Here is a 25,740-nt window from a genome sequence, read left to right as displayed (position 1 = left end):
ACACATCTCACAGGAAGGGGCTTCAATGTATGACGTCAAAAAAAACACACCTTGCGCTAATATTAACACACCAAGGCAAGCTTTCACACAATCATATGAGGCTGAAAAGTCTTTATCCTACAAAAATACTGCTTTCATGCCACAGTGGGTACACTTGTTACACCAGGACATCATGCGTTTAACTGCAAAAGTATATCTGAAATCATGTCAGCTAGGTTGCCATTGATTCTGCCTCTGTGTACGCTACTTACGGGACAGAAGAGAGTTATCTCTTTTTGACCGCAAGTATAAAACCTACAATTATATAAGTATGCGGTAAAAATTTCACATTCCTCCAAGGAAGATAATTTATAGTAACTTGTGATGTACAAATAAAGGGAAGAGATCATCTCAATCACCGTGCATGGGGGGAAAAACTGTTGATTTGGTCCACATTAAGAATACCTCAGTAATTTTTGTTTCTCATTCAGAGTTGAAGCACATTCACAACCGATATACCTGAAAGCAACCTCTTCATAGCACACACACGCTCACACACACACACCTAAAAATACAGCATCAACCTCAAGAGCATCACTGACGCAAATCCCAATAATAGAGGTTCATCCCTGTAAAGTATTTAAAGTGTAGGGTTAGGAGAGAGAAAAGCATGTGCGTGTCCATCGGTGTGTGAATGGTAAAACTGACGCCTGAGAATACATTCCGATAGGAAACTTGGTCAACTACATATTCAAATCAAAGTTACAAGAAAATGGAAAAAAAAAGAATATATGCTGTCCTCAAATTCTTTGTTTAACGTGAGTTTAATGTTGGCTTGTGCAAGTGATTCTTGTGTTATGTCTGTTTGCTTTCGAGCAATTGTAAAACCAAAGTCCAAACCACAGCACCACACCTCAGTTTCAATCTTCACAACAAACACTTTTCTGGTCTAAGAAAAGAACGAGATAAAGAGGTTAAAGGAACTTGATGAGCTAAAGGAACAAGCCACAGAATAAGAACACATACTTAAAGTTTCTTAATGGAAATGAGATAGAGAGAACAGAAAGATTTAAAAAAATATATAATAAAGTCATCATAAATAGTGTTTCCCCCCCCCCCCCCCCCCCCCTTTAAGCTGAAAAACACTACTCTAAAAAAACAAACAAAAAAAAGCATTCAACAGTCATATCAAGAAAAAATAAAAATGAAAGGAAAAAGACCAGCATGAACTCTCCCTCTGATTTATGGGCTTCTTTCTGCTTTGTCCTCTCTGAACATGAGATCATACCAACTATACTTACATTTTCTTTAAATATTTTACTTTAAATCGACTCAAAAACGGAACAGCAAATAAACAATATTAATAATAGCAATAACAATAAAATCTTTAGTATAATAATATCGGAAAAAAGGACTGGTAGTCCTTTACAAAGAAAGTGAGAGGTCAAAATTAAGACAGGAAATAAAAATCATCAGGGAAAAAAGACAAAATAGCACTCTTGGTCATTACCGAATGGAAATGCTGTCTAACCCAAAGATAAAATCATGTTTAGGGAAAAAGTTAAAAGGAAATGATCCAAATTGAAAGGTACGAGCTAAACTTTCAGGATGGCTCTCGGTCAGGGAAGCCACTCCCTTGGCTTGAACAAAATCAAAAGAAGTGCGAAATGAGATGAATAAAAAAAAAGAAAAATAAAGGGAAAAACCAAAAAACCTATCACAAAGTGACATGCGAGTTTTCTTTGCCTTTTCTAACTTTATCAGTTTCTTTTGAGTGTTGACAAACTTCCATCTCTTGCTTGGCTCACTGTGGAGATCTGTGGGATATTTTGGTGCTTATTTCTTCTTGCCAAAGAAACTGAAGCGCTTCTCGCCGCCTCTATCTTTGCCGTCTTTGTTGCGCATGGTCACGCCTCCTGCCTCGCCCGAGCTGGGAGACATTGGCGGCATGGTCATCGCCCGACTTAGACCTCGTGTGCCACCCGGCGAGCGCTCGCCGGGCAACAGGGATGACTGGATCGATCGAATCCATAAACTCATCTCGGCCTGAGGGAGAAAACAATAAAAAACTTAATATAAGAGTATGACATAAAAACATTCTCTTTTCATCCTTTGCAAAAATTACCTCATCCTTCGCTTGGAACAAGAACTCTTTTCCATCCCCAAGCCTTTAAAAAAATTAAACACCATAATGTCACATTCAAAGAACTTTATTTATTTTCTTGCATTTCATAATTACTGAGAAAATGTCTTCCCTCATCTCTTTCTCACCTAAGTTTAAATACATTTTTCCTCTTCTTGTAGTCATGGGCTACTTCACAGACAGCATCGTTGAGGCTGATGGGAACTTCTCCATGGTAGGGGATTCCATTAGAGGCACTCTTGTTGTCCTTATAGAAGCCCATACTTCCCTTACGTAAAACGCAATACACATTCTGCCACGATCTACAAATGCACAGATAGGAAAACACACCATTTACATGATTAAACCTGATTAGATTCCCCTGATCATTCTTTCATAATTGATCTGCCTCCTGTGTCACCTGGTGGCTGCTTTTTTGTTGAGCGATTCCATTTCATGTTTCCTGCAAAGGATGCCCTCCATGGCTTCTGTGGCCGCCTCCGCTCCTCCTCGCCCTGGCAGTGTTGCCGAAGGGTCTTGCCGTGATGCTGAGTCCAGACCGCTGTCACGGCCCGGACCGTTAACTGATTCCGATTCTGATCCCTGGTTGACAGGAACAGGCCACAGTTAGTAGACGTTACAATAACGCATTGTTTCTATTACGACAAATAGTGATTAGGTCACTATTGTTCTGGTCAATACTATTTTTATTCGTTAAAGGCTTTATGTAACTTGTTCACAGTTACATGCTATATTAATAGGCGACAAAAATACTTTAAACTGTTCATTAAAAATATTACACCCTCACACTACCGTTTGGGGTTATAAGATTTGTTTTAAAGAATTCTATTATGTTCACCAAGACTGTATTTTATTTGATCACAAATACATAAAAAATATTAATATTGTGAAATATTATTACTATTTAAAATAACTGTTTTCGTTGAAATGTAATTTTTAAAATTTTCATTACTCCAGTCTTCAGTGTCACATGATCCTTCAGAAATCATTATAATATGCTGATTTGGTGCTCGATGTTGACAGCATTTATTTGAAATATTAATATTTTGTAACACCGGAAAAGTCTTTACTGTCACTCTTAAATAACTTTATTGTGTCCTTGCTGAATAAAAGTAATAATTTCTTTTAAAAAAATCTTACTGACCCTTCATAACATGTCCTGTCTCAGTATTCTCATAAACCTCATAAATTAACTTAAACCCTCACGGTTATTCTTTTGTGACTAACTGAATTTTGAGGTGTAATCCCTGACTAATGACAAACTAATATTCCTGGATAATACTTTATCATCCAAATGAACAGATGAATCAAAATATTCAAACTCAATAAGCACAATATGTACATGCACACAAAAGGAAAGGAAAGGCAAACTCAAAGACAAAAAACCCCACATACACACACACCAACACAGGCATGTTCCACCAAAGACAAACGTGGGGCAGTATGGAAAAGCTGGGGGTAATAATGAAATAACACTGCCACAAAGACACTGGGACACATCTGCCTAAAACAGTCAGTTACTCAAACTAACTTTATATTCTAAGCCAAATGAGTAAATACAAATGTTAGGAAAAATAGTTGCCTTGGAATAAAGTAAAATCCGATGAAACTGAAGGAAATAAAGAAACAATGTCTCAGTTGGATTAGTAGGGAATTAGTTGTTAGTTGTTGTGATGTACCCGAACACTAGCCCCTGGTTTCACAGACAAGGCTTTAAACCTAGTCCCAGACTAAAATGCATGTTTGAGTTGCTTTCACTGAAAGCAACTTGCACTGAGATATCTTAAATTTTGTCTCAAGATGCACACCAGTAATGTTTTTTTTCCAAGGCACGTTTATAAAAGATACTTAAATGTCCTAATTGAACTAAGGCGTAATCCTGGCTTAATCTGAGCCCTATTTGTGAAACCAGGCCTAGACCTACTGTAAATTAAGATCCCCTGACAACAAACAGTAACACAACAGCACTCCACAGAACAACAATGCTGCCTTTTAACATCATAAAATAGACATTTGTAAGTGATAAAGTGCATCGCAAACACTGATGTTGAAGCTCAGGCCTAAGCAAGACAAAAATATCATAAGTTCAAAATTACAGTCGCCAAATACATACATAAAAAGCACAAGACTGATTCACTGAAAGCAATAGAAAGCAGCAAAGATGTGACTTTGCCTTCTAGCAGGTGTGGTATAGCTGCCATCATGCTGCAAGGCTGCTGGGTTGTTAAGCGCAAGCAGCGATGGGGCAGCGATGCTACACTACGGCTACAGGCGAGGCTGGCGCTACGGGGTTAGTACTCACACGCTCCTGTGCCTTGTGGGGTTTAGGCACAGGCTTAGAAACTGGGTTAGACTGAGGTTTACTCTCTGGTTTATGTTCGGCTTTCTTGAGTTCAGATACAGAGACCGATATTGACTGCAGATAAGAGACGTCACAAGAATGTGTTAACATGTGAGAGTGTTCGAATTAGCACTTGTTTGTGTTGAAACATGGTTCTGACAATTAAAAGGACATCCACATTGTGTGACCATGAAAACGTACTGAAAGTTTTGTTAGACGCACATTTTGTTGCAACATTCTCCCACACTCAAAGAGACTCGAGAGTTTACAGCAGAACATTGATATCAACATGAATAATTGAGAGGAACAAGGAAAAAGACACTGAACACACAAAAAGACAGCACAATTGAGACGGGACTGTGACGTGTGTCTTGAGATGAATTTTAAAACTGTGTCTGTATACTAACATGTGATGTGATCATGTATGAAAGTGAATGCATAACTGGATCAATATGAATAGAGAATTTAATGCAAGCACAGTGTGGACCATATCTGACCTGTGATGTTTCCTGGTCACTGTAGACACCATTGACAGATACTGACTGGTTCAATGTAGTCTGGTCCAGACTCGTCCTTAAAGAGAAGCAAACATACAAAGCAAACGTGTAAAGTCATCATTAAAAACAGAAAGTTACAACTATGGTCCAGAAGTATCTTTTTGAGTATCTTTTTTTTCCTGAAGGAAAAAAAAAGAAAAGAAAAAAAAAGCTAATAAATATTTACACTACCGTTCAAAATGTTGGGGTTGGCAAGATTCGTTAATGTTTTTAAAAGAAGTCTCTTATGCTCACCAAGGCTATGTTCACACTTAGCATCTTTTTTGACAAGAAAAAGTTGACAACGGCGTTTTTTTAGCAAAAAAAAAACGCTGGCAGCGTTCGGTTACAAATAGCAGCCGAGCGCGTCTTTTGTTGCTATAACAACAGCTGCAACAGTAGCCTAGTGCTGTGTGATGCAAAAAAATGTCGAGAAAGAGAAAGTTGGCTCTTGCGTTGGCTTTTGAAGTTACCGGGGAGGAGAATGTCGGTTCACAAAGACGTTTGTGGGTGCACGACATTATACGGGGAAGGAAACATACAAGTACATTCATTTTTTCTTGTTGTTCTTGTTGTTATGGAAACGACAGGTCTCGCTACTCGCTTGTCATTGGTCAGCTGTCAAAAAGGCGCTTGACGTAGGGCGTTCTTTTCAGAAAAGTTGAACTTTTTTCAACTTAAAAAGACGCTCTGAGCTGCAGAAAAAGACGCCGGCGGTGGCGTCTAAAAAAGCGCTCAGGACTTTTTTGAAAAAACGGTTTACTCCATAGGGTTATAATGTAGAACAGACGCTGGCAGTTTGAAAAAAGACGCTAAGTGTGAACATAGCCCAAGGCTGCATTTTTTTAAATCACAAATACAGTACAAAATATTTGTACAATTTTCTATTTAAATTATATTTAAATTGTAATTTATTCAGTCATTTTCAGCATCATTACTCCAGTCTTCAGCATCACATGATCCTTCAGAACTTATTCTAATATGCTGATTTGTTGAAACATTTATTTCAGAGCTGCTTAACATTTTTTTGGAAACTATGATGCATTTTTTTTCAGGATTCTTTATCTAATAGAAAGTTCAAAAGAACTGCAGTTATTTAAATAGAAATCTTATAACAATGTAAAAAAACGTCCGACCGTCCGATCTATCTGATCAATTTAATGCATCCTTGCTGAGTAAAAGTGTTAATTTCTTTAAATGGAAAAGTCTTACTGACCCCAAACTTTTGAATGGTAGTGTAAATATAATGTTTTTATTTCACTGTCAGAGCCTATTTTTACTTTTTTTTGTTTTTGACAGTTACAAAAAAAAAAAAAAAAAAAAGAAAGAAAAGAGTAACAAGCAAAAAAAGTGAAAAAGCGAACAGGAAAAAATGACCACCCCTCTAGCTGAGTAGAATGGTACAGTCTATTTCTTACCTTGCAGCAGAATCGTTAATCTCCGACTGTACTACTTCCTCCACGGGGGGAGGTGTGGGTGGTCGTCGGGCTCTCTCTTCCTCTTCCCTTTTTCTTTGAATTTCCTGTTCTTCCAGCTGACAGAGAATAACATGAGAAAGTGAGAACATGTAAAGGAGGATGCAATAAATAGCATTATCATTACAAATCCTGCACTTTTATAGGTGTAGGTGTGTAGTTAACAAACCGTGGTGAGCTTCTCTAGCTGTGTGAAACGATCTTCCCAGCCTGCTGCCAGTTTTTCAAAGGCTTCGTGGCGTTTGATAAGACTCTCAACCTCGTCTACGTTAGAGCCCAATTCTGCTGCCCTGACCAGCGGCTCCTGTCCAGCCAGCCACGATTCGGCCATAGACGCATCCCTACTGAACTGTAACACTTCCAGAACTGACATACACACAGAAGCAGAGGAATAACAGAGTATGAGATATCACATGAATGCAAGGATGCCATATGGTCAAACAATATCATAATTAGAAAAAATATTAAAAAAAATATGCATCAAAACTGCCCCCTTAGATGCAAATCTCTTTAGCATGCTACGAGCCACAGAAACAAGCTTCCTCCCACATTCTCACCGAGCTGTAAGTGGTCCATTTTCTCTTGCCACTTCTGATTAATTTCAGTGCGTTTGGCCTGAAGCTGATCCAATTTCTCTTGAATCTAGAAATCACAGACATCCAATTACCTCAGAGTGTGAGTGGGTGCATGTGGGTTTCCTTGCAGTGATTAATATGTGAATGTACATGTTCATTTGTGTGTATGTGGTGTGGACAAACCTCATCTGAAGCATAGTGGTTGTTATTGGTGAGGGTCCGTCCCATTTCACTGCAAGCAGTGAAGCTGTCTGCTCTAGTGTCTATCTCAGACTTAATGTCCTGATGGTTGGCGATGACCAGACCAGCTGAGGAGACGTCCCTACAACAACACAGAGCATATATGACTCTCATCATTTCTTTACTTACTCATGTATGTAATTCCTTTTTAAACAGATTCCTAACAACTGTACGTGTACAATTGTGAGTCCTTTTTATATTATTTTGTGTACTTAAATTACTTGTATGAATTGTATACTATATCAGTGTATATTCCCTACCATTCAAAAATAAAAAAAATTAAACAATACTTTAAGCAATGATGTATTAATGATCAAAAGTGACAGTAAAGACATGTAAATAATGTTACAAAGCCTTTTATATTTCAAATAAATGCTGTTATTCTGAACTTCATTCATCAAAGAATCCTGAAAAAACCACAAGCATCCACAACACAACTGTTTTCAACATTGATAATAATAATAAATGTTTCTTGAGCACCAAATCATCATATTAGAATGATTTCAGATTTGCCATATTATGTTATAAATATATTAAAATATAAAACAGTTATTTTAAATTTGTAACAATATTTCACAAAACTGTTTGATCAAATAAATGCCGCCTTGGTGACCATAAGAGACTTCGTTCAAAAACATTAAGAAATCGTACCGACCCCAAACTTTTGAACGGTAGTGTATGTTTGATTTAGACTTCACAATGTGAATGGTTTGCATGTACCTCGGACTGTCATGTGACTGGATCTGTAGGTTGATTCCCTCCATCCACAACATGAGGTCTCTGACCATGTTTAAGTGTCTGAACTTCTCCACAGTGTCCAGCAGGAGCAGCCGTCTGGCTTGAGTGGCAGATTGAAGCCCCTCCCAGGCCTCTGTGACCGCACACTCATGGCGATGGATATCATCAGCTTTCTCTCCGGCGTACGCTTTCTGCAGACGTGCAGCATCATCCTGCACCTGAGAGACCTGCAATGAAGGGACAAAGAATGATGTTTAACCTTTAGACACATAAACCGTCAAAATCAAGCCATCAGAAAATGTAGAGCATATATGGGAAAAGGTTAAAGGAAGGTTCTAACCTGTCCACTGAGTGCCTGCACATCATGCTCATAGGCCGTATGCTGTCTAAGCAAGTGCTGGACAGTGTTCAGGTCCCGTCCGAGTTCGGCTCCAGCTAGTGTCTCCTTCTTCTCCCTTATGAGCCCAAGAGCTTCCCGGGCATCCTGATGGAAGCGGTGCAGCTCGTACGAGGCGGCCAGCATCTGTGTGCGCGTGTCGATGAGCTCCAGCAGGTCGGCCCAAGCCTCATTGAGCCCATCCTTCCACTCAGCTACGCTGGCGTTTTCTGGATGACCTGACTCGATAAGTTCATCTGCCTGAGCGTTCACTGCATCCACACGCTCCTGGCCAATTGTGCTGGTGTCCCGCGCAAATTCCCGGAACTTATCACGCAACATCTGAAGGGTCGAGAGAGAACATGCAGAATTATAGATGGCAATCCCACTGTATAATCTTCTAAGAAAGTTTAAGGTTACATCTACATTTATCCGGATACATTTGAAAAAGGTAGTGGAAAAAGCTCCATCAACACTAGCATTTTCAAGCAATTTTCGCCAAACTAAAAATTTATTATTTTTTTAAAGAAAACGCAAAAATCGTCATACTGCACATGCGTAAAATGTAATAAAAGCTCACCAAGGTGATACAGAGAAACCAGACATAATAAAGTTCCCACAACATTCTTCTCGCACAATCACTTTATTAGCAAAATATCTCACCACTTACTGATTCGATTTGGTCGTAAAAAACAAAGCGAAAACTGCTTTTAAAATGTATCTACTTGAGAGAGCATCTTCAAAAAGCTCAGTTTTCACAAGACTGAGTGTTGGTGTCTCAGTGTGGATGGAAGGTCAAAACGTAGAGGAAAAAAAAAAAAGGTGCGTTTTCACATGTATCCGTATGGATATAACCTGAAGATAAACTGAATGAAGCTTTTTCAATTCCAGGAGTTAAGATTTAGGAAGCAAGGAGGGAAAAATAGATTTCATACCGTCACATGTTCGTAGTCTTGTCCAAGTTCATGAGACCCGGCGACGACCTCTCTCTCAGCGATCCACTGCTCTAAATCATCCACCTCTCTCTTCAGCTGGGTCAGTCTCAGTCTCTCCTGCAGTTTACCCCTCCTCTCTTCAGCCAGATCCTTCAACCCTGCATACAGTTTATCCACCTGGGCCTGCCTCAGAGTGATTCTTTCACTACAAGAGGAGAAAGAAAATAGATTATACCAATACTTCACTTCAAACGCTTTATCTGACAGTCTACCGACCCTTTTATACTCCCCACCTCTCTGGGTGTTCGCTGTTCACCATTATTCTGCTGCTATTAGCCAGCTGGTGGATGGTCTGAGCGTAGTCCTCTAGAGCCTGCTCCAGAATCTGGTGTTTCTTCACCATCACCAGAGCACTCTGCTCATCCTACAACAACCATAAAAACTTTAAACAATGCATACATAAACACTCCAATAACAGCACAGAACTTTGGCAAATTACTTAGAATGACTGTACTACTATATGAGAATTTTGTTGGGACAAAAAATTTGAACTTAATCAAACTCTCTCACATTTTAGCTTCTTCAAAGAAAGGTCTCATGATCAAACAGTCTCAAACTGGGATGCGTTTAAACAGTACTGAAGGAGGTCTATTGTATGCGGGGCTTTTGAATGGCAGTGTATGTCTCATTATACTTCCATGTGCAAAATTCTTTCAAGCATCTTTTGAATAGCTGTTAATAACACCTACATAGTTCAGTCTCACTGACCTTTGCCTTCTCCTCTGACATCATATGAAGCTCTTGTTCCCCCATCCAGGCCTCAGCCTCCGCAGCATCTGCGTAAAACTGCTGTGCTCGGTTAGCCTCTGCTAGCCTCATGTTTCTCTTCTCTGTCTCAGAAATCATAAGGGCCCACAATTCCCTCAGCTCCGCCAGACGTTCATCAAGAGCAGCTTTCCTCTCCCTGTCCATCTCTGACTCTTTCCCAGGAGACATGTTTCTACCATGAGCCTGTATGTCATCGATACGGGGCTGATGACCCTGAATCTCCTTCTGCAGAGTCTAGAGGATAATGGAAATTCAGTCAGACAGCGAAAAAAAAAACACATTACAATGTTTAGCTGCTTACAATTAAAAACATTTGTATAACTTCAAAACATTGATTGAGCAATCGATTACCTGATTCTTTTTGATGAGCAACTGAACACTGGGCAGATCTTTACCATGGTCTGTTGAAGTGGCAAGGGGCATCCTTTCCTTCACCCATAACTTTAGACAAAAACACAAAAAATTACTCAAAACTTTTCCAAATGAATATTGCGTGCATGTATGAGTATACCAAAAAGTAAATTTTACACTACACTATTTACACTACTGTTCAAAAGTTCAAAAGGGACAGTTCACCCAAAAAATTACAATTCTGTCACCATTTAATCACCCTTCAATTTGTGTTCCGAAGATTAATAAAAGTCATTAATGAAGATTAAGGAAAGTAATTAATGAAAATTTTTATTTTTGGGTGAACTATCCCTTTAAGGTTGGTAAGATTTGTTTATGTTTTTGAAAGAAGACTCTTATGCGCACCCAGGCTGCAATTAATTGATCAAAAATACAGTAAAAATAACAATATTATGAAATATTATTACAATTTAAAATAACTGTTTTCTGTGATCAAAGCTGAATTTTCAGCATCATTACTCCAGTCTTCACTGTCACATTATCCTTCAGAAATCATTCTCAAATGCTGATTTGCTGCTAAAGAAACATTTCTCATTATTATGAATGTTGAAAACAGTTTTCTTGTTTAATATTTTTGTGAAAACTGTGATACACTTTTTTTTTCCAGGATTCTTTGATGGATAGAAAGTTCTATAAATGTCTTTACAGTCACTTTTGACTAATTTAATCCTCCTTTGCTGAATAAAAGTATTAATTTATTTTGAAAAAAGAAAATTACTGATGAACGGTAGGGTACTTTGAAACTATTTTCACTCAAAAATTGCTAGTAATTTTCACAAAAAATTAAAAAGAAATAAAGCAACATTGAATTAAAGGTGAATTTTTCAAGAAAAAAGATTGAAAGTATTTTCTTGTCAAATGTACTGTTTTTTTTTGTTTGTTTTTACAGTGTAGCGGATCTTGCTTATGACTCACAATCTCATCCTCAAGGTCTCTGTTGAACTGATGAGCTTCTTTTGAAGCAAGAAGATGCTGTCTCCGCTGTTTTAGAGGGTCCTGCAGCTGAGCAAAGCTGTCTGTCACCCTTCTCTGCTGACCATCCACCTCCACGGTCCCAGATTCTTCTTGGGCCAAGGCCAGAGCCTGTGACTGCAGAGACTGGACCTCTTTCTCCCGCACCTCCATCTGATGCTCCAGCATCTGACACACACACACACACACACACAAAGTACAGGGTCACATAAGGGGTCATAAGGTTGAAAGCTTACACTTACACAGAACACTTTTTTTCTCCACATTTTTGGTAGTGTTTCCAGAGAGAATGACTGCCCATCCAAATGTTCTGTCCCACGGACTACAGGACAGTTTAATTTCATACAAAGGTGATCTGAGAGTATCAGGAGTTGTGATCTTTCTTGACCTTGGATTTACCTGGTGTTTCTTGAGCAGGATGTTGACACTTGTGAGATCTTTTCCAAATTCATCGCTCTGCAGTTGAGAGGAGATGTTCTGGAGCCAGGAGTCCAGCGCTGAACAGCTCTGCGTGAAAAGCTCAGCTCGGTTAGCGTCGAACAGACACTGAGCTTTGGCTTGAGTGGTGCTCTCCAACTCCTCCCACTGCTTCTGCAGGCTGCTCAGAGTCTCTGATACAGTCTGCTCCAGCTCCGGCTTCTCCTTCACTAACACCTGACCCTCCTGCGAGAACAAGAAAGAGACAGGTAATCATTGTAGCTATTCTGACCTCTGCTTATATGTTTTACATTCCTTGTTTTTTCTTTATTTAGTATGGCCCTGATGAAGCTATTTGATGAATGAATTTCCATATTTCCAGACTTTCCACATAAAGGAGCAATTCCTAGCAAATAATTTATTTTAGAGATGAGCATTTCTATGACTTTTTAGAATTGTTATACATTTTCATTACATTTACAGGCCTGGAAATTACAATTTCAAATTTTTTTTATTGGTTGAGAGGTACATAAGATATCTAAATGCACTGGGAGATGATGGGAACATACCTTGTCAATCTTGTCCAGCCAGTCTTTATTGGAGGCCAGCTCAGCCATGAAGGCCTGGTGCTTCTGCCACTTGCTGTGGAGGTTTCTGGCCTCATCATAGGACATGTCCTGAGCCGTCAACATCTTCTCATTTATCCACAAAGTCAGCTACAGAGACGGGGAGGGAAAAGAAGACTTAGGCCCCATTTACACTGCAGGTCTTGATGCCCAATTCCGATTTTTTTACTATATCCGATTTTTTTTTAAGACCTGCTTAAATCTTCTTTAAGATTTAAGAAACGAACAAAGACAACAACATTATGATATCAAGAAATCAATTTGAATAGTACATTGAGTTTAATTTATTGACATGGAATTCATAGAAACATTTTTAATGCAATAGTTTCATCCTTATAGCCTATCAAAATCATTATATAGCACAAATTATTCAAGACAGTGATTATGTACACAGATCCGCTATAAAAGTTAGTGTTTACTAATGGTCTCCTGGTAGAACATTTGTTAAGCGTGTTAGAAGTTCTGGGTTCGAATCTGACCTCGTATAGGTTTTTTTTGTCCTCAATAAAACCAAATGTGTTCCATCAGAGATTGTATATCAAGAGCAGGGACATGTTTGTATTAGGGATGTAACAATATACCGTGTCTCAATATATCGCAATACAAAAATGCAACAATATGTATCGTGGATAGTGACAATATGTATTGTGTATAGTTCACCCAAAAAAAAATTCTGTGTGAGGAAAAATTTCAAGTTTAGTTTAGAGTTTAGAGTTTTAGTGTCAGTACTACATTAAACTACTATATATAATGTTGAATATAATGTATAATAATGCAATGGGGACATATATGTAGGTCCTGAAAATGCCAAATGTCTTATGTTACCAGTAAAAAGTGGCCTACATTATTTTAAATAGATCTAGTCAGTGACAGAGTGTAAGCATATTTGTCTAAAATAATTCTGTTTTCAGCTTCAGAATCATGAATATTTTTTACTCTGGTGTCACCGCTGTCCTGTGCATTGGATTACCAGCACCAAGTCCAAGCCTATTCATTTACACCCACAATCTACTACCAAATTTAGCATTTTAATTAACAGTAAAGAAAATTGTTAACCTTTTATCATATGTCTTGGAGTATCGCAATAATATAGTATTGTGAGATCAGTTATCCTGATATGTATCGGATCGTAACATGAGGGTATCGTTACACCCCTAGTTTGTATGCATTTTATTTTGTGATTTCACTGGAACGAATAGAGTATCACCACAATGGGACTGAAGCGTCTGTACGTCTGTGCATGAGCCGTCGTCACTCAGGATGATTTCAAAAGTATTTCAGCACCAGATCGCCTCTTATTTAACACAAACAAATGAAATGTATACTCTGCTAGTTAACTAGAGATGTTTAATTTGTTATAGATATATCTGTACCGCGAAATGTTTTAAAGTCACTTTTTTCAATGATGTACGACTCGCATTTACAGGAGAATATCCAATCTGTCCTCTTCCACGGCAGACGCAAATGCACGTATCCGATTCATTTCAGATTTATTTCCACATTTGAATGAGGCCTGAAACCGATCTGTGGATATCAGAATCCATACTATTTTTTCCTGCTTACACGTTCGTGGGTCGTATCCAATCTGTGCCTCATGGGAGGAAAAAATTGGAATTGGGTCACTTGAACTATGCAATGTAAATGCGGCATTATTAATCCCACGAAGGCTTGAACGTGGCACCATTGGATTCATCCTGTAGGATGTGCTGTGGTTCACTGGTGTAGTTAATATGAGAATGTGTTATCTTTCTAAATGGACTTTGTCTTATAATAATTGCTCTGTATTTTGTATTATTACCTCTTGTCCATCCTGAAGGAAGTGCTGCAGCTCTCTGTTATCCTTCAGTTTAGCCAGCAACTCATTTGCAGCTTGTTTGTTCTTTTGGTGTCTGAAGGAAATCGAGAAGGAACATGAGATGAAAAACATGATGTTATCTGGACTGGACATAATGGGCTTGTTGAGGGCTGGGCATGTATTTAAGGCACACCATTGCCAGGATCCACAGAGATGAATACGGCACGGCTATAATATATTTCCAATATAGCACAGCTTCTTAAGTACTCTTAAGTATTTTTTGCAGTATGCACTCAATATTTAAATTTTTTTAATGTTTTTGAAAGAAGTCTCTTATGCTCACCAAGGATGCGTTTATTTGATAAAAAATTACAGTTAAAACAAAGATATTGTGAAATATTATTACAAATCTAAAATATTAGATTTTTTCTGTTTTCTATTTTAATATATTTTAATATATAAAATATAATTTATTCCTGTGATGGCAAAGCTGAATTTACAGCATCATTACGCCAGTCTTCAGTGCCACATGATCCTTCAGAAATCACTCTGATATGCTGAATTGCTGCTCAGGAAACATTTCTAATTCTCAATGTTAAAAACCGTTGTGCTGCTTAATATTTTTGTGGAAAAATGATTATTTATATTTTTTCATTCAAATACTCAATATTCTTTGATGAACAAAAAATTCAAAAGTATAGCATTTATTAGAAATAGAAATCTTTTGTATCATTATACATTTATTTACTGTCACTTTTGATCAATTTAATGCTTCCTTGCTGATAAGTGTTAATTTCTTTAACAAATATATCTTACTGGTGCAAAACCTGTGTAAGTTTATATAACAAATGTATGTTAAATTTATGGGAAAATAGCTATATTGCGGCATTGTTGTACTATTACAGTGATTCAATTACTTAATTAAAAATACTCATAACATGATGATTTTGGTCACACTGATCTCCTAATCATGTCTTCTTTTCATTTATTCAGTTTCTGCTCACCTCTCCTGAATGGAGTCTGTCTTCTCTTGGATCTTGTCTGCATAGGTGTTGCCGTCAGATACGAGTCTCCGTCCAGACTCGACCACACCATTGATCTTTTCTTCACTGGCCTCCATGGTAGTAAGGAAATCCTCGTGTTTCTTGATGGCCTCCACAGCCCCTTGCAGGCTGGAGGGCATCTCTGTGTGTGACAGAACATATTCCTGTGGGCAAAGAGAAAAGAGACTGGGTTATTAGCTTTCATTAAGTTTTCACCCACCAATCAGGAGTCCTTATTTGCAGATTATTCAAATAAAATTGTGTCTTTCCACTGGAAAGATATGGAATGTTTTAAATGTACAGTATTTAGTTGTGCAATACCAAAAATACAAGCAGTATAGCATTCACACACCTGGCTATTGAGGAAGCCCTCTGCCTGTTTTGTATCTCGTAGCAAGGTTTGGAAATCGAAGGCCTGGGCAAGGACACAGTGGCGGCTCTCCCACATTCTTCTCAACTCGTGCCATCCGGTGTCCAATGCTTGCAGTCGCTGGGCTAAGAACATGTACTGGGCATCAGTCTGTCCCTGAGTTACCTAAACACACACAATCACAAATTGATACAAAGATAATTTGCTTTAATTATCTTTACAACAACTATTTTCAGGTATTTGTCAAATTTCAGTAAAATATATACTTCTGGTAAAAAGTTTGGGGTCAGTAAGATTTTTGTTTTCTTTGAAAGAAAAATAAATCAATTTTATTCATCAAGGATAAATTAATCACTTAATTTAATCACATCGTTATTAAATTTCTTTTTCAAATAAATGCTGTTCTTTTTAACTCAATTCATCAAAGAATCCTGAAAAATGTACTACAAAAATATAACTGTTTTAACATTAATATAAGAAATTGTTCATGAGCAGCAAATCGGCATATTAGATTTCTGAAGGATCGTGTGACACTGAAGACTGGAGTAATGATGCTGAAAAATCAGCTTTGCCATCACAGGAATAAATTACAATTTAAAATATATTAAAATAGAAAAGTTATTTTAAATTGTAATAATATTTGACAATATTACAGCTTTACTATATTCTGATCAAATAACACAGCCTTAGTCAGCAGAAGAGTCTTCTTTATAACACATTAAAAAAAAGAATCTTGCCAACCCCAAACAGTATTGTATAGCAATGAAGGTTTTTCTTTTTTTCCACGTTTACACTAACTGACCTCAGCTCCAGTAGCTCTCATCTTCTCATAATCTTCCCTGTAATTATCTACTTCATTCTTTATGGCCTCATGTTGTCCCAATAGACGCTCCGCTTCGGCCAGAGAGGTGGGCGTGTCCTCGGATGCCACGGTGGTCTGTGTACGAGACAGCCAGGCCTGGAAGTCATCAAGATCTCTGAGGAAGCCCTGAAGCTTGGAGGCTTCGCCTAAAGACTCCTCACGCCGCTTCATGGTGGCTCGAAGCTCCTCCCACACGTCCTGGATTTCAGCCAGTCGACCCTTGATCTCCTCCTCCTGCTCAGGATGCTCGGACGCCAACTTCTCGGCCTCAGAGCGCATATCATCCAACTTACCCTGTGGAAGACAACGAGAAGAGAACGAGTAAGTATAAAAGCTACAATTTCTGTCTGGTTGTATTAGATATAATGATGTGTGTTTTTTTTTTTTACCTGTATAGCCTCCAGGTCTCTCTCCATACCAGTGAGCTTGCGCTGCAGGGCCATGACCCCAGCCAGGTCGTTTCCAAGGCTCTGTGTGGACTCAATGACTTTGGTCTTCTCCTTCATCCAGCTCTTGATCTCATTACACTCTAGATGATAGTTCTGGATATTCAGTGCAGATTCCAGAGCTTGTTTACGCTGGTTGGCCAGACTCTGGAAATCAGACCACCTTCAGAGGAGGATGAAGGAGGAGAAGTGTGAGGTCATTTCTGATCATCTAACTTTATGAACCTTTTCTGTGTGTATGCTTGTGTTAAGTTGGTACTGTGTGCTGTTAATCTCTCCTTTGTTATAGTTTTGTCAACTATATAACTAGATAAATCTGGGTGTGGTCAATCTGCTCTTTGTGTTGGTGACTGTACCTGTTATTGAGTTGGTTTTGCGTTTGGTCAATCTGCTCTTTGTTGCGGTTGTCTGATCCAAGCAGCTGTTGGGCCACTTGATTGACATCAGAAATGCGAGCGCCCAGTGTGTTCATCTCTGGCTCCAGAGTTTCAAACCTTCAGTCAAAACAAACCATATTACACCAATATATGCCATTTCATTAAGTTTAATAATTAAAACTTACACAAGGATCATTGTATTTGTTCTAACCTCTGCTGGACCACCTCCAGGTCCTCTAGTTTGGTGGGAATCTCCATGTTGTGCAGCCACTGTTCTTTTTCTCCAACCCACAGCTGGCAGGCACTAGCTTCACTAAACATGCGATACAACGCAAGTGCCCCATCTAAGGCCTGTCGCCATGACGAAGACAAACCCTCTAACTCTTCATAGCGCTGCTCTATCGCTGGGAGACGGCCCTCCACCTGTTCAAGAACGAGAGAGGCTTTTAAATAAATAATATGAGTAACAAACACTACTGTTCAAAAGTTTGGGTTCAGCAATTTTTTTTAAAAATGTTTTAAAAGAAGTCTCTTATACTCACCAAGGCTGCATTTATTTGATAAGAATACAGTAAAAACAGTAAAACTGTGAAATAGGATTACAGTTCAAAAAAATGTTTGTTTTTTTCTATTTTAATATATTTTAAATTGTAATTTATTCCTGTGATGCAAAGCTGAATTTTCAGAAAGCTGAATTTTCATCATTATACTATCCTGATTTGGCGCTCAAGAAACATTTCTTACATATGTTAATGTTGAAAACAGTTGTGCTGCTTAATATTTTGTGGAAATATTTTTTTTCAGGATTCTTTGATGAATAGAAAGTTCAAAAGAACAGAATCTATTTGTAATACAAATCTTTTGTAACATTATAAATGTTTTTAATGTCATTTGATCAATTGAATGCATTCTTGCTGAATAGAAGTAATAATTTATTTGAAAAAAACTTTTACAGACCCCAAACTTTTTAAATTTTTGAATGTATAAATAGGGGCGTCAATCAATTCAAATATATAAATCGTGGTAAATATTGGTTATCAATCTGTAGTTAATGTATAATTTCTTTCCTGTGTGTGTGTGTTGTGTGTACCTGTGGGGAGTGTGTGTACGCTGCAGGCAGTGTTGAGGCCTGTTCATGTAGTGAGTCGATGAGTGATCGGTGACTTTGAATCTCTTCTTCCACCTCTCTCTGCGTTCTGGCCAGGGTCTGTGTAGAAAACTCATCATGGCCCAGTTCTTGACTAGACACCTTCAAACAGAACAAACAGAGAATAACAAAAGATTCAGTCTGATTACTAAACTCAGCAGCAAGGCTACACCATGATGAATTCCTTTGAAATAGAACAGGACAAAATAGAAGTGTGTACAAATAGTCAGTAAAACATATATTTGTGTTTGTTTTACCTGTCTTAGTGTTTCCATTATCCAGGCCTCCATGTCGTTGGCGTCTGTTTGGAACTGATGGAAAGCTACAGACTCATTGAGCCTCTGCTCACGCAACTCTGAGGCCTGTAGAAAGAGAGAGTGTGAAATGTGGTGCTGTGTAAAGACACACATTCCACTTTAAAGTTTGAGCTATTCTCTGGTTCTGTACCTCCTCAAGGTGTGACCACTGTGCTTTCACGTCCTTGATTCGCTCTGTAACCTCAGGTGCTCCAGAGTGGCCTTCCTTCACCAGGGCTTCTCCACCAGCAATGCTATTCCCCAGAGGGCCGTACCGGGCTGCCATCTCGTCCCTGAAGGCCTCATGTTTAGACAGGAAGTGAAGAGCGGAGCTCAGGTCCTTTCCATAATCTCCTCCGGACAAGATCTGCTCCTGCTCTCGGATCCAGGCAGCCTCCTCTCCCAGCTCCCACAGGAACTGCCACAGCCTGCGCGAGTCATCTAGTCGAACTCGTCGATCCGCTGCCAGCTGGCCCAATTCTCCATATGCTCGGCCCAGAAGGTCCACCTTCTCTTCAACCAGCGCAGGGTCACAAGGCTTATAACCTAAAGAGAGAGGAGAACCAATTGTGTTTTAATTGTGAGCTCAAGACCATCACATGTTTGTTTATGTGTGGGGCATATTCTCACTCTGTTCATTTGAAGTAAATCTCTTCGCAGCAGCCTGCACAGCTTTGACTCTCTCTGCCTGTGCGGATATATCAGCTTCCACTAGTGTGTGTTTCTGCAACAAGTCCTCCACATCATGAAGGTGTTTTCCACTGTCCTGGGATTGCAGGCGACTCTAAACACACAAACAAAAACATATAAAGGACTGATCTATAAGACAATAAAACATTATGGGGGGGGAGTGAAAAAAATATAGTATTAAATAGGGGTGGGGAAAAAAATCGATTCTTAGATGAATCGCGATGCGGGACGTGAACGATTCTGAATCGATTCACAAATGTCAAAAATCGATTTTCTAAAAAAAAAATAATAATAAAAAAATTATAATAACGTAACATTGACGGAACGCAAAAGGCGGAACTCTGAAGCGGACGTGCAGTGCGCGGACAGTCTGTGGCGTGCGCATAACAGAGACGCGCACATAACAGACGCATGATGGCTGAGCGCCAAATCCGAACGGCACCCTCTTCGTTAAAAGCTAACGTATGGAAAATTGGCAATTTCATTGTGATCTATTTAGTATTTTTTTGTATGAGAGCTAATTTCTGTATTGTTTAGTTTTCACATCAATATGCTGTAAACCGATCTGTATGCAATATGTGCAATGCCAGTCACAAAAAGTTACATTTCAGTTACATACTCTCTGCAGATGTTCATTCACTTTCTTTGTATAAGCTGTTTTTGATTGTGGTATACAGCAAACATTTCAAGTCATAACTCTTTTTATAATCGTTAATAATCGATAATCGTTACCCTCTGAATAATAATCGAATCGTGAGGTGCCTAGATATTCCCACCCCTAATTTTCAACCATTTTGTATTATGAAGAAGCACTTTATTTTTGTTCCAACTTATTTTATAGCTAGCTACTAATGAGTAGCAATTGAGAACCAGACAATGTTTTTGATAAAAGGCACTTCCCTGAGAATTGAACTTAATAAATGTGAAAGACACTTTAATGTCTCCGTTTGTCATTCTGTATAGCAAAGCAGATGAGAGTAGATCATGATCAGAAACCTGATTAGAAATCATTATGAATAAAATCAAATTGTTTTGAATCGAAAATCTTTTTGAATCGAAAATCGATTTTGAATCGAATCGTGGCCTCAAGAATCGGAATCGAATTGAATCGTGAGATGGTAAAAGATTCCCACCCCTAGTATTAAAGAAGTACAATTATTTTTATTGATTTTTTTTTTTTCATAGTACAAACTGGTAAAATAATAATAATAATAATAATAATAATAATGTTTAATAATAATGTTTATATAATAATAATAATAATAATAATAATAATAATAATTTTCACAGTTGGATTCTGCGTTCTAAAAAATGTATCCGAAAATATTTTACTACAGCATCTCAACTCAATAGCAAGTATATATACACATTACAGATCATATTTAGCGAATATTTATTGCATATTTGACAGTTGAGCATCCTTCTGTGAGATATTGTGGCTTCTTACACAGAAAAAGGCAGTCGTGTGTTTATTAGTCATGTTTAATCAAAGCGTTTCAATCTTCTGTTTATTCAGCTACAGCGATAGGGATTTCCTGGAATGATGTGTGCTATCGCATTTGGCGTGTCTGCGTGAGAGCGCCCTCTGGCGTTCAGATGGAGCAGCATTTATTACCGATCACCCGCACTGCACTGACAAGCTGCACATAAAATAATCGCAGCCTTTTCCAAATCGCTTGCGGTTTCATTGTGATTAATTGTGCAGCCATAGTCTGAATGAGTCCATACCTTCATGTCTTCCATCCAGTCCATGATGTAGCTCATCTCCTGTAGGAGGCGCTGCAGGTCTCTGTGTGCTAGCAGCCTCTCTCGCCGTGCCGCAAGTAGTTCCTTCAGATACTCCCACAGTCTGAGCACGTTATCCCTCCGTGCCAGTACGCGCCGCACTTCATGATATCCCTCCGCTTCCAGTTCTCGAGCAACAGCTTCTACAGCTGCTACGCGCTCACCATACGCCTGGATGTCGGTCTCGATGGCCTCATGTTTGCGAGTGGCTGCCTCCACAGCGCCCAGTTCAACACCAAAATTGTCCTAAAAGTGGAGACAATGTTTTATATTAGCCATCATCTCACATCATACTATAAATATTTTCTTCTAAGTGTCAATCTACTTCACCTGTGACACTAGCCGCTGGTTTTCGCTGAGCCAGGTTTCTCTCATGGCTGCTTTGCGGTCAAAGCGTGCGGCCAACATCTCCAGCTTCTCCTGACGAATCAGCTCATTTCTCAGTGCCAACTCTCTCTCGTGTTCCGCTTTCTCTAGCCTCTCCCACGCCTTCTCAGACAAACAGCAAACACAACAGTCCATGAGCATCACTCTAAACTCAAGCTAGATTTGTGTAGATTCACATATACAATAGCATTTGATGTGTATATACCTTGTTGATGTCAGAGATGAGTTTTCCCTCTCTTGGCATGTAGACTTTCTGGTTGTTTGCTCTCATTTTACTCTGAATGGTGAAAAGCAAAACTTCCAAATTTCCCTTTTCAGTGAACCTGTCAAAACATACAATAATAAAGGAATGCATCTAGAATGTATTTTAGGTATCAAACATTTAAAGTCAACATAAAAATCCAGTATAGCTCACTTTACTCTATTGTAATGTGATTGTTGAGTTAAACAGGATATTCAGTGAGAAAAATTGTTGAACAGAACTTGATTGGATAGTGAAAACTAGGTGTTACACACCACAATACAGCCAGATTGAATGCGAGTTTGCTAAAACAATGCCTACACATCTATTTAGCTATTGGTAAACATTATCCAACAGTGCAAATAATTATTTACTTACTATATGTTTATGGTTTTCCAGTACAAAAAGCTAAACATTGTTAATTCAAGATACATTTACTTGAGAAATTAAAAAATATATATATTTTTTAAAGTTTTCTGGAGAAAAAATTATCAAAATTAAATTTTTCCATAAAACGAGAAAGAATATCTGCCAAATGGGTAAGGAAAATAAACTTAATTCAAAGGAGGGGAAAAATATTTGTCCTACTCCATTGGCAGATATTTTTTCTTGTTTTAAACAATCTCAACTTGCATTTCTCCAGAAAACAAGAATTATTAATTTCAATCTTTTGCTTCTCAATTAAATGCTTTATGATTTAAAGGGATAGTTTACTGGAAAACAATACAAATATATTTTGCAGTGTTGGATAATGTTTATCAACATTATTTAATGAAATTGAGCAAAATGACTTTTTGAAGATATTCAGTCTTGTGTTCTGATTTTTTTTTAAAAAGTGAGATTATGTTTAAAACAAGAAAAAAATATCTGCCAATGGGGTAAGAAAAATAAACTTAATTCACAGGGAAAACATTTTCCATTGGCAGAAATCAAGACTTAACATCTTGAGTAATTTTGCTTCTTGATATAAGAATGCTTAGATATTAGTACTGGATAACAAGACAAATATACTAAGATAGAAAATCATTTTCTGGATGAAAAGCCTGCACAAGTCGTTTCAAAGCAAGAGCAAGTTAATGCATTTTAACTGAAGATTACAAATAATTGTAATTAATTGTAACCAACTGATCAGTAAGACCAGGAACGTGCATTAAAAAAGCAAATAGGGTCAAACTTGACTTCATGTTGCCTTGACACCACTCTTTTACACCATTTTTTTTACTTGATCACTCACTTAGGTGGTTTCTCCACAGTGCGGTAGGTATTGAAGGCCTGTAGCTGGTTCTGAACCGCACTGAGTGAGTTAGCGAGTTGACGGTCATTAAGGGTAACGATGGTTTGTTCAATCCACTGCAGCAGCTCTGATGCCAGAGTCTCGTATTTCTCTATCAGCTGATCTGCCTCGATAGCATAGTCCAGCACCTACAGAAACAGTCGAATACACCCCTATTCACTTTATAGACTAATGAACCACACTTAAAGAAACACTTCAGGAAATGGCTATGTAAACATAAGGGCAGAGTGTAATTCTCATGTACCTTGCCGATCCTCTTTCCCTCTACAGCGAGCGCCTTCATCTTGCTGAAGTAGTGGTAGTATGTGGCGACATATGTGATGATGGACTTCTCATCAGGCTGATCAACATTCACATCTAGAGAGCAAGAGATATGACAGAAATACATTGGCTAGTTAATAATAATAAAAATACACTCTTTAGTTCATTCTTTTCATTCGGCAGATTGTCTCTTGATTTGGTCTTTCTGGACACCTTCCACCCAAAGGTTCTGTGTGTATCTCAGAGTATATTGTTTTTGTCGAGTGTCTGTGGGTAGATGTGTCTTTACTATCTGGTTAAAAATGATGCATGTATTTGCTATTTATGCACATATCTGAATCTCACCCTCTGGATCCAGTAGCTTGGTAAGACCCAGCTCCTTCTCAGCCACATTAAAGGCATTCTGCAGGTTATAGTGGGCATTAGAACGCTTAAGATTATCAAAGTCAATCAAGTCTGACCTAAAAATGAGAAAGAAAGAAAGAAGAAAATCAACAGGAATGTTATTTTGAGGCGGTAAAACTCTTCGCCAATAGGACATTTCAGTTTGACACTAAGAACACTGCAGTACACTTGTCCAACAAAAGAGGGAAGCACTCCATCACTGTAAGGGATTTTCTCTCCTTATTTAGGTCAACTTAATTCAACGTTTCCTTTTTTATGTTATGCTGCATGAAAAAAAACTGCAGAAAGAACAAAAGCTGCTGGGCGACAGTTGAGAGGAAGAGAGCAAAAATGAGGGGATGGTGGGACTGATACAGCAAGAGATCCTACGTGGCCCAATTAGTTTATGATGAAATGATTTCACAGGAAGACGAAAGAGGAATCTCACCTCAAAAATACAAATCATACAATGTACAGTAAATACAGCAGGGACCAAAACTTTGAGAGCACATGCTTCCATTTTGCATGTTTTTTTTGTTTTGTTTTTTACTTCTTAAATATATTTTCATTACAATTTATGAGCATAAAAAAGTGAAAAGCTGGATTAACAAAACTAACATGTCTTTACACATTTACACATCTCAGAATTCACAAATTTAGAGTAAAATGATTCCTTCATCATCAACTTATTGATCCTTCACTTTTACAGAACAAAGTTAAAGTTCCAGAATGCCGTTGGAGGCCCCTGCAGACCTCTATGTATGTGTGGGAACATGCTGAAGAATGAAGGGCCGTGAAGAGCATGAGCACATGCTACTATGTGGAAATTGCAGTCATACCAAAGCCTGTCATGTGTTTGAGAACAAAGGCCTTGTACCGGTGTACTTTAATGTTAGTTTGTGTGTTTGTGAGCTCAGATCGATACCTGTGTTTGTGCACTATAGCATTGAACGCTAGACCGTCTCTCCAGCTGGTGGTGAAGTTGTGGACATTGACATTCGGGTACCTGAAAGGAGAGTAGCTTTCATTAGTACAGAACCAGAACTAGTGTGTGTTCAAGAGAACAGAATCATTATTCAGTCATCGATTCACTTCATTTCTTTCTCTTCCTCTCTTACCCTGCAGTCTTCATCTGACACCACAGCAGCAGAGCATCTTTGGCGGATTTCTTCTCCTTATTGTCCTCCGTCTCAACGCTAATGTCTTGGATCTGTTCAAACAAGTGAGACGTAAAACATTTAACTGTTTAAACTTCTTATCTTTACCTCTCAGTTTAGATTTTAGGTTTGGGTGAGTTTTAACCATTTTTTAGTAGACTCCTGTCAACATAGATGCTGTTTTTTTGTTTTGTTTATGTTCAGTAAGTTATTGTTTAGTTCAGTTTTGTATACACTACTGGCAAGTTAACATAAATACTGTAATCACTACCTGAATGTTTGGGAGTAAATTAAGTTGTAGAATGCAGTTGTCATATAAATAACCAAACACTGTGTGCACTAAACATGATTTAGTATATGACACTCAGAAGAACAGTGACAGTTGTATTTAGCTGTTGTGTGTTCATGGCCTTTAAGTTATTTAACACAAACCAACCATAAAAAAACTATTACATTTTTGCTGCAAATCACATTTTTACTGGTCTTATTTATACACTACCATTGAAAAGTTTGTGGTCAGTTTCTTATGGTGTCCAAGGCTGCATTTATTTGATCAAAAATACAGTAAAAAGTAATATTAAGAAATAATTTTACAATTAAAATGTTATCTATT

At 38.2% G+C, this 25,740-nt stretch overlaps 1 protein-coding gene across 7 annotated transcripts in view; it reads right to left on the bottom strand.

Annotated features, from left to right (window-relative positions):
• Window positions 1-1,099: 1,099 nt before the first annotated feature.
• The window catches only part of sptbn2 (spectrin, beta, non-erythrocytic 2), an 86,511-nt gene continuing 61,870 nt past the window's right edge, over window positions 1,100-25,740 (bottom strand). For 3 of the 7 annotated variants that reach the window (XM_084113634.1, XM_084113632.1, XM_084113635.1), the window contains 39 exons: window positions 25,089-25,180; window positions 24,896-24,976; window positions 23,932-24,047; window positions 23,570-23,682; window positions 23,266-23,453; window positions 21,996-22,113; window positions 21,734-21,892; window positions 21,347-21,649; window positions 19,559-19,712; window positions 19,080-19,474; window positions 18,890-18,994; window positions 18,576-18,734; window positions 17,697-17,908; window positions 17,465-17,602; window positions 17,052-17,271; window positions 16,603-16,956; window positions 15,783-15,965; window positions 15,392-15,594; window positions 14,391-14,481; window positions 12,536-12,682; window positions 11,949-12,212; window positions 11,493-11,717; window positions 10,518-10,607; window positions 10,107-10,400; window positions 9,632-9,762; window positions 9,339-9,543; window positions 8,368-8,745; window positions 8,010-8,254; window positions 7,233-7,371; window positions 7,032-7,116; window positions 6,644-6,840; window positions 6,418-6,533; window positions 4,961-5,036; window positions 4,425-4,538; window positions 3,705-3,731; window positions 2,523-2,704; window positions 2,251-2,424; window positions 2,105-2,147; window positions 1,100-2,025 (listed from right to left, as the gene is read on the bottom strand). In XM_084113634.1, coding sequence (XP_083969760.1) covers window positions 1,816-2,025; window positions 2,105-2,147; window positions 2,251-2,424; window positions 2,523-2,704; window positions 3,705-3,731; window positions 4,425-4,538; window positions 4,961-5,036; window positions 6,418-6,533; window positions 6,644-6,840; window positions 7,032-7,116; window positions 7,233-7,371; window positions 8,010-8,254; window positions 8,368-8,745; window positions 9,339-9,543; window positions 9,632-9,762; window positions 10,107-10,400; window positions 10,518-10,607; window positions 11,493-11,717; window positions 11,949-12,212; window positions 12,536-12,682; window positions 14,391-14,481; window positions 15,392-15,594; window positions 15,783-15,965; window positions 16,603-16,956; window positions 17,052-17,271; window positions 17,465-17,602; window positions 17,697-17,908; window positions 18,576-18,734; window positions 18,890-18,994; window positions 19,080-19,474; window positions 19,559-19,712; window positions 21,347-21,649; window positions 21,734-21,892; window positions 21,996-22,113; window positions 23,266-23,453; window positions 23,570-23,682; window positions 23,932-24,047; window positions 24,896-24,976; window positions 25,089-25,180 — 6,726 coding nt within the window. In that variant the 3' untranslated portion in view covers window positions 1,100-1,815. The remainder of the gene's footprint in view (window positions 2,026-2,104; window positions 2,148-2,250; window positions 2,425-2,522; window positions 2,705-3,704; window positions 3,732-4,424; window positions 4,539-4,960; window positions 5,037-6,417; window positions 6,534-6,643; window positions 6,841-7,031; window positions 7,117-7,232; window positions 7,372-8,009; window positions 8,255-8,367; window positions 8,746-9,338; window positions 9,544-9,631; window positions 9,763-10,106; window positions 10,401-10,517; window positions 10,608-11,492; window positions 11,718-11,948; window positions 12,213-12,535; window positions 12,683-14,390; window positions 14,482-15,391; window positions 15,595-15,782; window positions 15,966-16,602; window positions 16,957-17,051; window positions 17,272-17,464; window positions 17,603-17,696; window positions 17,909-18,575; window positions 18,735-18,889; window positions 18,995-19,079; window positions 19,475-19,558; window positions 19,713-21,346; window positions 21,650-21,733; window positions 21,893-21,995; window positions 22,114-23,265; window positions 23,454-23,569; window positions 23,683-23,931; window positions 24,048-24,895; window positions 24,977-25,088; window positions 25,181-25,740) is intronic. The other 4 variants (XM_084113633.1, XM_084113636.1, XM_084113637.1 and 1 more) reach the window with 2 other exon arrangements.

This window comes from Abramis brama (assembly GCF_963993115.1).
Source record: "Abramis brama genome assembly, chromosome: 5".
NCBI classification, from domain to species: domain Eukaryota; kingdom Metazoa; phylum Chordata; class Actinopteri; order Cypriniformes; family Leuciscidae; genus Abramis; species Abramis brama.
This window is presented reverse-complemented; position numbering and strand designations above follow the sequence as displayed.